Raw genomic sequence first — 10,375 nt, forward strand, 5'->3', positions numbered from 1 at the left:
AAAAAGTGGGGAGAGGGAGGGATTAAATAAACAAAACAGAGTCAATGGTTTTGAGGAAGTTCACAGAAGTCTTCCCCAGCCTACCCAAAACTCTCCCTGAATAAGCTCCTAACTGTTACAGCTATGGATAATGTCCTGTGCTGGATAATTTCACTTGCATCATTCAGCATGTCGCACCCTACCTTTTCCGGATGCTTCTATTCTGAACTGGAGAAAGGATGAAGTGAGACCTGGGCATGTTCCGGAACACCCGGAACAACCTTAGCTATGATACCAGTATTTAGTCAATGTATCGTGTGCTTAGCTTTGGTCCACAAACTGAGGGAGATCAAAGATATTGAAGCTCAGGCATGGGGGTGTGGTCAGTGGCTGAGCATGTGGGGATGGGTGTGGGCAGTGGCTGAGCATATGGGGATGGGTGTGGGCAGTGGCTGAGCATATGTCTAACATATGTGAAGCCCTGGTTTCCATTTGTATTATTACCACATAATAAAGCAAATTGCTGAAGCTCTCACCTCACTTTTATTAAAGAGGCAGAGGCAGGCAGATCTCTGAGTCTGAGGCCAGCCTAGTCTACATAGTGAGTTCCAGGACAGCCAGGACTACCCAGAGAAACCTTGTTTCAAAAAAAAAGAAAGAAAGAAAGAGAGAGAGAGAGAGAGAGAGAGAGAGAGAGAGAGAGAGAGAGAGAGAGAGAGAGAGAAAAGAAAATAAAAGAAGAGAAAAGAAAAGGAAAGGAAAGAAAAGAAAAGAAAAGAAAAGAAAAGAAAAGAAAAGAAAAGAAAAGAAAAGAAAGGAAAAGAAAGAAATCTATCGGCTGGTAAATGGCTCAGAGGTTAAGAGTGCTTACAGATCTTGAAAAGACCCCAGTTAGATTCCCAGCATCCACACGGGTTGGCTCACAACCACCTTTAACTCCCTCTCTAGGAGCCCCAGTGCCTCCTCAGGCACCTGTACTCACATGCACATACCCACACACAGACACACGCATACATGTAATTTAAAATAAAATGAATATTTTTAAAAAGAAATCTATGACAAATTGAATGTTAGCTCTAAAAATGTCTCTGAGCTAAGTGTAGTGTGGCTTGACTATAATCCCAGCACTCAGGAGGCAGAAGGAAGAGGCGGAGCCAGCCTTGATTACACAGCAAGGCCCTGTGGGGGCTGGTGAGATACCTAAGGACCAGAGTTCAATCTGAACCGACTCCTGCAAGAAGTCCTCTGACCTCCACACGTGCCCCATGGTAGGTACACCCTCACACATACACACACGAAATAAATAAATAAAGGCTGGAGAGATGGCTCAGCAGTTAGGAACACTGGCTGCTCTTCCTGAGGATCTGAGCACACGATGGCTCACAACCCTGTGACTCCAGTTCCAGAAATCTAATGCAGTCTGGGCTCTGCAGGCACGCAACACAACCGCGCAGATAAACACGCAGGCAAAACAACCATATGCATAAAAATAAATTTTTTTAAAAATAAATAATTAATAATAGCCGGGCGTGGTGGCCACACCTACAAATCCCACAGAACTTGGGAGGCAGAGGCAGGAGGATCCCCTGAACTCAAGGCAACTTCCCACTCCTCTCAAATAGGAGTTTCTGCCTCTCAAGATTTTTAAACCCTTGGATATAGCGGAAGAACATGAAATGGAATAAAGACTAAATGAGTCAATCAGTGGGGTAAGGGCTGATAAAGTCATCTTTTCCACCGCGTATGGAACTTTGGGTCCTGGGGCAGAATGGGTCTGATCCCTTCAACGCTTCCTTCCCTGAGGGAAGAGGGGCCACTGCTTTCTGTTTGTTTGCGTAAATATGTATTTATTTACTTGAGACAGGGTTTCAAGTATCCCATGCTGGCCTCAAACTGGCGGGGTAGCTGAGGATGACTTTGAAGCCCGCATCCTCCTGCCTCCACCTTCCAAGAACTGAGAGTGTCGGTGAGTCCCGGGATGCAGCCCGAGGCTTTGTGCAGGCAGGGCCACATCCTCCTCTTGAAGGTGGTCCTCCGAGTCCGGGAAGTTCCGGGGAGTGGACTCGGAGTCGGTTTCCTCGCGGTCCCCACGCGGACTAGCCAGCCCGGGGCAGCTCCGGTGACGTGGACCGCACGGCTCGCACCCCACGCGCAGTCGCCCGCACGCTCACCTTGTTCGTGAGGTGAGAAGCCAGGTAGCAGGTGCAAAAGGTGAGGCCGAGCAGGGACCGCCTCCCGATCATCTGGCGGCTCGCTCGGCTCCCCCGGAGAGGCGGCGGCCCCCGCCGGAGCCCACCCGGCCGCCTCCGCCTCCGCCGGCCGGCCACGGGGCTCCGCTCCGCCAATCAGCGAGCCGCTCCTTAAAGGGGGCCCGCCTCCTTAAAGGGGCCGCTCCTGCTGCGGAGCCGGCTGCGCTGCCGGCCCGGAGTCCCGGGGTGGCTGGACCCGGGTCCTCTCTGGCTGCCGGTGGTAGAAAACGATGGAAGAGAAAGTAAGCAGGTTACAGAAGACGTCACAACATTCCTTTATGGTTTGAAAAAAAAAAAAAGCCATAACCATTACTGAATGACTGGATGAAAATGCTCAAGGCTTTAGCGAATTTTTCCTATTTTCTACGTCGCTTCCGTTTAACTTTGGCAAAAACAAATAAATTAGCCACAATAGAAGTTAATCTTAAAAGGGCTAGAGAGATGGTTCAGTGGTTAAGAGTGCATAGTGCTCTTGCAGAGGACTGGAGTTTGGTACCCAGCATCCACCTCTGGGGACCCCAGCTCCAGAGGCTCCCCTCTGCACTCTCTGGGCACCAGCACTCAACGCGTGCACAAGAACAAAAGTACATTCTGAAGTACGATATGCACATAATCAAAAAATAAAATAAATCGCCGGGCAGTGGTGTCCCACGCCTTTAATCCCAGCACTCGGGAGGCAGAGGCAGGTGGATCTCTGTGAGTTCGAGGCCAGTGCGAGCTCCAGGACAGACACCAAAGCTAGACAGAGAAACCCTGTCTCGAAAAACCAAAAATAACATAAAATAAATAAACCTAAAACATATTTTTAAAGCGAGGCTGAAGGGACTAGAATGACTATGATCGTAAGAAAAGGCATCCCATTGTGCTGAAATGTCTGTAAAAGCAATTTATCTGTACATCGTGCCAGACGCCTGTAATCTCAGCAGTGGGATAAGGACAAAGGCGTTTGGAAGTAAATTGAAAGTTCAGCTGGGCTGCTAAAGGGATCCAAGTCCAATCTGAGCTATGTGAGGCTTTGGGCAGCAGACAGGAAGGGAGATTGTCTTTTCCAAAGTAAAATTTTAAATATAGCCTGGGTTGTCTGGACAGGAAGTTAACCCAGGGGCCCGCAAACAGTCGGAAATGAACAAAGAACACGTTAGTGATTTGCATGGGTAATAAAAGGGGCAGGTGGCACACACCTTTAATCCCAGCACTTGGGAGGCAGAGGCAGGCGGATCTCTGTGAGTTCCAGGCCAGCCTGGTCTACAAAGCGAGTTCCAGGAAAGGCACAAAGCTACACAGAGAAACCCTGTCTCGAAAAACCAAAAAAAAAAAAAAGGGGGGGGGCAGGTGGGCAGGAGAGAAGGTTCAGCGGTTCAGCAGGTAAGGGTGCCTGCTGCCGAGACTGACTACTTGAATTCCAGAAAAAATAAGAAGAAAAAAGGAAAGGGGATGAAAGTGTGAGGGGGACATTGCAGGTGTCCGGGAGGAGTGGGAAGGATGTAATTAAAACACACTGCAGACATAGGAAATGTTCAGAGAATGAATAAGAAGTCTTTCAGATTTTGTTGCTATTGTATTAGGTTAGTGTTGTCAACTTGACATAATCGAGCATCAAGCGTCGCTTGCGGGATGGGTGGATGAACTAGAGAGAGGGGGGAGCCCTGACTGTGTGAGTGGAGACAGCGGGCTGAGGAGGGAGGAGTGTCCACTCACTGTTCTCCCTCATGTGACAGCTACTTCACTGTCCTGTGGCCTTGACTTTACCACCAGGATGGGCCGTACCCTTGACTAGGAGGAGAATGAACCTTCCTCCTCTTGGTTGCCTTCTCAAGGTGTCTTATCACAGTGACAGGAAAAAGAAACTCAGACATAAGTTTGTACATTTTTCCTAAAGATACAGGAGGGTTCAAATATGTGATTATAATATTTTGTTACTTGATCTTATTTTAAAGTTCAAAATTTTTAAAAACCTAGAATGTGGACCTGGCTTCTGACCAAATGCAAAAATGCAAGCTAAATATTTATAAACAAATGCTGCAAAAGATTATTGTTGGGCTGGAGAGATGGATCAATGGTTAAGAGTACTGGCTGCTCTCCCAGAGGTCCTGAGTTCAATTCCCAGCACCCTCATGGTGGCTGACAACCATCTACAGTGGGATCTAATGCCCTCTTCTGGTAATAAAGTTGTATGTGAAGATAGAGCACTCATATATAAAATAAAAAAATAAGTCTTTAAAAAAATTATTGTTGTTCCCAAACACACACAGAAATTCTTTTTTTTTTTAAAGATTTATTCATTTATTATGTATACAGGGTTCTGCCTGCATGTGTGCCTGCAGGCCAGAAGAGGGAGCCAGATCTCATTACAGATGGTTGTGAGCCACCATGTGGGTGCTGGGAATTGAACTCAGGACCTCTGGAAGAACAGCCAGTGCTCTTAACCTCTGAGCCATCTCTTCAGCAGAAATTCTAATCAAGTGAAAACAGAAAAGAAACCCAGAGAGTATGACAGGTAAGAAAGTTTCTATTGGAGGACGTGGTGGTCCCTTATAAAAGGAGGCAGAGCCTTTTGTACCATCCACCCGATCCCAAATTACCACACAGAGGCTTATATTAATCATAAATGTTTGGTGGATGGCTCAGGCTTACTAACTAGCTCTTACATTTAAATCCACCCATTTCTATTAATCTGTGTATCACCACGTGGTCCATGGTTTACTAGTCCCCTGGTATCTTGCTTCTTTGGCCACTGCTGCCTCTCCCTGACTCCACCCCCTCCATCCCAGCCATTTGTTTGATTGTACTGCCTAACCTCATCCTGCCTTGCCATAGGCCAGAACAGCTTTATTATCAACCAGTGAGAGAAGTACAGATTCACAGCATACAGAAGGATCATCTCACAGCAATCCCTTTAGTAACAGCACTTGGGAAGGCAGAGGCAAGCAAATCTCTAAGTTCAAGGCCAACCTGTTTTACAGAGTGAGTTCCAGGACAGCCAAGGCAACACAGAGAAACCCTGTCTTAAAAAACCAAACCAAAAAAGAAGACTGTGTCTTAGTTCAGGTTTCTATTGCTGTGGAGAGACATCATGACCACAGCAACTCTTATAAAGAAAACATTTCATTTGGGTGGCTTGCTTACAGTTTCAGAGGTTCTGTCCATTGTCATCATGGCAGGGAGCATGTCAGCAGGCAGGCAGACATGGTGCTGGAGTAGTAGCTGAGAGTCCTACATCTTGCAGGCAAAAGAAGTCAACTGAGACACTGAGTGGTATCCTGAACATAGGAAATATCAAAGCCCGCCCCCACAGTGACACACTTCCTATAACAAGGCCATACCCACTCCAACAAAGCCATATCTCCTAATAGTGCTACTCCCTGAGATTTGGGGGGCCAATTACATTCAAAGTACCACAGCTGAGAATGGAAGTTGGTAATAGCCTTGTGACCTCTGCATTATCTGTGTGGCCAGTCTACACCTGGCTCCCCACAGACTTTTACAAACAGGACCAAGGGCAGTTAATAGTCTAGTGACCTTTATGCTATCTGTATGATGGAGACTACACCAGATCCTCCCCCAGGCTCTCAAGATGACACACATAGTCTATATATAGAGGCCATCTTTACAGAAGAGGTGACATGAACTTTGAAACGAGTTTCAGACAGGATTGTGTTACACCTGGAAACTTTATTCTAAATTATACTATACTTCAATATGCCTAAAACAAACTGTCCAATGTAAGACTCTAGACGTTTGAGCCAGCACCAGCTACTGAGTCAAGCTGAACTGGATTTTCTTCTGGCTTTACATGGATCATTACTCTGCCAGCCCTGGGATTTGTGGAGATCCACGGTTCATACAATTGAAAAATCCACTAGCTCTGGAAGGAAAAAGGAAAGGAAGAAAGGAAGGAAGGGAGGAAGGAAAGGAGGGAGGTAGGGAGGTAAAAGGAAAACCTAGAATCAGCCAGGCTTCAAGTACAAAAGTCTGATCCAGAGATTCAACAACGATGCCACTGGAGACTAAGTGATCACAGACTCATGCTTCATGAAAATACTTTGGTGTCGAGATAATCTTTTTGTACACTCTGTGAATGTGTCTCCCTGTCTTTCCTCACCTGCCTAAGACACCCGATTGGTTTAATAAAGAGCTGAACAGCCGAGAGCTAGGCAGAGGAGGCTAGGCAGGACTTACCAGGAGAGACAGGAACTATGGGAAAGAATCTGAGGCTCCAGAGATTTGCCAGCCAGACACGGAGGAAGTAGGATGCATGGTACTGAGGAGAGGAGTCACGTGGCAAAACGTAACTTAATATAAATAGGTCGATTTAAGTTTGAAGAGCTAGTTGGGAACAAGCCTAAGCTAAGGCCCAGCTTTCATAATTAATAGGAAGTCTCCATGTGGTTACTGGGAGCTGGCAGCCCAGAGAAAGGCCTGCTCCTCTTCAGATCTGGCCTTGTGCCCCACTAACGGCGACCGTCCTGCACTCCTACAGGCTTACTAGTGCAGATGATCAATAAACTCCACAGTAACCAGCCATGTTATGAGCTTTTCCACCTGTCACAAATGTCCGGGGGAAGCAACTTCAGAAAGATTGAACTGGGCTTAGGCCTTCCCGGCTGGGAGCATGGGACAGCAGAGCAGGTCTGGGAGCAGAGGGGAAGCCGTGCCCATGCCAGGGAGTCTCCCTTCCCCACGCATTCTTTCCAGCCCCAGGCCTGAGAGGAATTTTACCTGCTCTCGCCTCCTCTCAACTGATCTTCTCTAGAATCACCTCACAGAATACCCAGGGGTGTGCTTTGCTCATCGAGTTGACAGGCAGCGTTAATCATCACACTGGCCAGCAAAGGTGGCTCAGCAGATCATGTTAAAGGCTTTTGTTTCATAAACCTAACAACATGAGTTCAATCCCTGAAACCTGTGTAAAGATGGAAGGAGAGAACCAATTCCTACAAGTGTGTCCTATGATATGCACGCGCGCGCGCACACACACACACACACACACACACACACACACACACACAAAGAATTAATGACATGTAATCCTTAAGAGAAATTGATTGTTAAAGTATATTACCTAAGCAAAGTTTACACGTATCATCCCTGTAGTTAAACAAACATAAAATTATTTCTTTCTGAAAGTTATTGTAAGAAATATATTTCAAAGCTGAATAATCCTTGCAAAGATAATTTTTGTCTAATAGAACTTGCTTGAAGTTAATCATTGGCATGTAAAGTTTCTCTTTCCTGGGATCAATCCTTCAGTAAGTGAAGAGATTCAATTGATCTCTCTTTATTTCCTAGTTATTTAGCCTGTTTTCTTTTTCTTTCTTTCTTTCTTTCTTTCTTTCTTTCTTTCTTTCTTTCTTTCTTTCTTTCTTTCTTTCTTTCTTTCTTTCTTTCTTTCTTTCTTTCTTTTTTTTAAGATTTATTTATTTATTATGTATAGTGTTCTATCTGTATGTATCCCTGCAGGCCAGAAGGGGGCATCAGATCTCATTACAGATGACTGTGAGCCACCATGTGGATGCTGGGAATTGAACTCAGGATCTCAGGAAGAGCAGCCAGTATTCTTAACCTCTGAGCCACTTCTCCAGCCCTAGCCTGTTTTCTTTTACAGAATTTCCTTAACAAGTCGACACCACTGGAATAAAGAACCATACAAATCAAAGTCAGCACAAGTGGCAAATGTGCCCACAGGTTTCCTGGTGCTGCTGGCCTTTCCAAAGCTCTGTCATTCCGCTCCACAAGTCAAAGAAGGTAAGACTAAAGAAAAGCCAAGTCTGCTGCTATGGCATTCAAACAAGAAGTTGATATGTGTGAGGTCGACCTTCTGCACACATGGAAAATTAACTCCTTCCTTGGAACTTTGAGACTAAAGTGGGCATTAGTAATTTATTTCTGATTAATGTATTGGTAATGACAAAACATTTTATTAAGTGGTAAAACAGGAGGTGTTTTGATAAAACAGTGCACATAAAATTTCTACCTGAAATATTTTTAAATTAGATTTATTTATTTGGGGTGTGTGTGTGTGTGTGTGTGTGTGTGTGTGTGTGTGTGTGCTGTGTGAGTGTGTATGTGTGTGCATGTGTGTGTGTACATGTGTGCACACACCCTAAGCGTATGTGTAAGGGTGCATGTGTGTGTACATGTGTGCACACACCCTGTGCGTATGTGTAAGGGTGCATGTGTGTGTACATGTGTGCACACACCCTGTGCGTATGTGTAAGGGTGCACGTGTGGACAGAGGACAGTTGGTGACGCTGTTCTCTCCACTGACCTGGTGGATCCCAGGAATGAACTGGGTCGTTAAGCTTGGCAGCAAGCTCTTTAACCCAGCTCATCAAGTCCTCTTTAATGAACAGTTAGTATCCATCTGCCTTCTGAATACAGACGAAAAATCCATAACTAAATACAGCAAAAGAGACAAGAGCATGACTCCCTAGCATATATGAAGGCCAGAATTCAATCTCCACTGTTGAATACAAAAACTGGAAGTGGTAAAACTAACCTGTGATTCCAGAACTCAGAAGGTAGGGGCAGGAAGATCAGAGGTTACAGGTCCTCAACAAGTTCATGTCTGAGACCTATGTTTCACTTAGTGGCACGTGCATACACACACACACACACACACACACACACACACACACACACACACACACGGGGTGGGGGGAGGGGGAGAGAGACAGAGACAGAGTGAGAGAGACAGAGACAGAGAGGCCTTCTTTTCTCCACTTTTAGTATTGTTTGCATTTTTAAACGGTGGCGTGTAATTTTGAGTCTAAGTGGGAGGAGTTTAAGCTGCATCCTGCTGGCTTACTGTCCTTTTTAAAAAGATACAACAGATCCAAGACCACCTCACTCACTCACCTTGTTCCCTGGGTGCTGCAGTGCTGGACAGTGGTGCCCAGCTGAAGGCATGAGGGTAAAGGATGTACCCCACCAGGGCAGACATGGCAGACGGTTATTAAAGAAAACGCTGCAGGGCTGGAGAAGGGTCCGGCAGCCCTTGCTGTCTGTGTGTGTGTGAGGGCTGGAGTTCAGATCGCCAGAGCCCATGTGGATGCCAAATGGGCATGGTGGCCCGCCTGCAATTCCAGCAGTAGAAGGCAAGAGACAGAGGCTCCCCTACTGACTGAAGGGAAAAGTCAACACAACTGACCAGCCACAAAAGCCCCCTCACCCCTGAGCCTGAACAGGGCACCTCACAAAACCACCTTATAGCTTCATTTGCAAAAGGAAACTCTGTGTGTGTGTGTGTGTGTGTGTGTGTGTGTGTGTGTGTGTGTGTGTGTGTGGTTTTTCAAGACAGGGTTTCTCTGTACCACAGCTTTGACTGTCCTGGAACTTGCTTTGTAGACCTGGCTGGCCTCGAACTCACAGAGATCCACCTGCCTCTGCCTCTGCCTCCTCAGTGCTGGGCTTAAAGGTGTGTGCCACCACACCCAGCAGGAAACTTTTTAAGATGAGAGAACTAAGTAAACCAGTTCATATATGTTTATTACTTAATTTTTAAATGCTACTTAAAAATTTAAACTTTTCCTAATCTTTAAACCTTGTGGTAGATTACAAGCTTTGAGCAATATAACTTAAGAAGCCACAGGATCATTCACTAATTCATTTATTCATATTTACATACTTATACATCCATTGTAAAGGCACCTAACAGCAACTGTCTTTCAGAGAGCTATCTGCAAAACAGATTTCAATTCATATCAGCACTAAAAACTAAGGAGCATTATTTATGTTTTCTCTGGAGAACGAAGAATGTGCTGAACCAAAGTTTTGACCCTGGAAATTTGTTAACAGTTTTGTTTCAGCTGAGCACTGCTGGGTTAATCCTGTAACATGCATGCTTTCTTCCCTCTATAGCAAAGTGGGCACCACCCCATTCAAAGGCTCAGTGTTAAATCGTGTAGGTCTAAATGCTGTCATTGGTACACCAGACCTGTGGGGAGCCGAGGAAACCTTGACTGAATGTGTAAAAATGAAGTCCTGAGTGAATGTGTATTGTTGACATGGGCCCAGTCAAGTCAAGGACTGAATGCCTCAGATCCATGGGAACGGTAATGCCTTCCCTGTATGGGTGAGGCTTGGAATTGCTAAATGGAAAAGCCTTCCTCTGGTCCAAGTAAGAGTGTTTACAAACAATTGAGGAG

General features: G+C 45.7%; 1 protein-coding gene across 8 annotated transcripts in view; it reads right to left on the reverse strand.

Annotated features, from left to right (window-relative positions):
• Slc35d4 (solute carrier family 35 member D4) overlaps positions 1-2,323 on the reverse strand; it is a 145,129-nt gene extending 142,806 nt beyond the window's left edge. For 3 of the 8 annotated variants that reach the window (XM_076554737.1, XM_076554738.1, XM_042263718.2), the window contains exon 1: positions 2,151-2,317. In XM_076554737.1, the coding sequence (XP_076410852.1) occupies positions 2,151-2,222 (72 nt within the window). In that variant the 5' untranslated portion in view covers positions 2,223-2,317. Of the gene's footprint in view, positions 1-2,150 lie in introns of all 8 variants that reach the window. The other 5 variants (XR_013045971.1, XM_006989464.4, XM_076554740.1 and 2 more) reach the window with 5 other exon arrangements.
• Between the last annotated feature and the right edge of the window lie 8,052 nt (positions 2,324-10,375).

The sequence above is a fragment of the Peromyscus maniculatus genome, chromosome 19 (assembly GCF_049852395.1).
Source record: "Peromyscus maniculatus bairdii isolate BWxNUB_F1_BW_parent chromosome 19, HU_Pman_BW_mat_3.1, whole genome shotgun sequence".
NCBI lineage: Eukaryota > Metazoa > Chordata > Mammalia > Rodentia > Cricetidae > Peromyscus > Peromyscus maniculatus.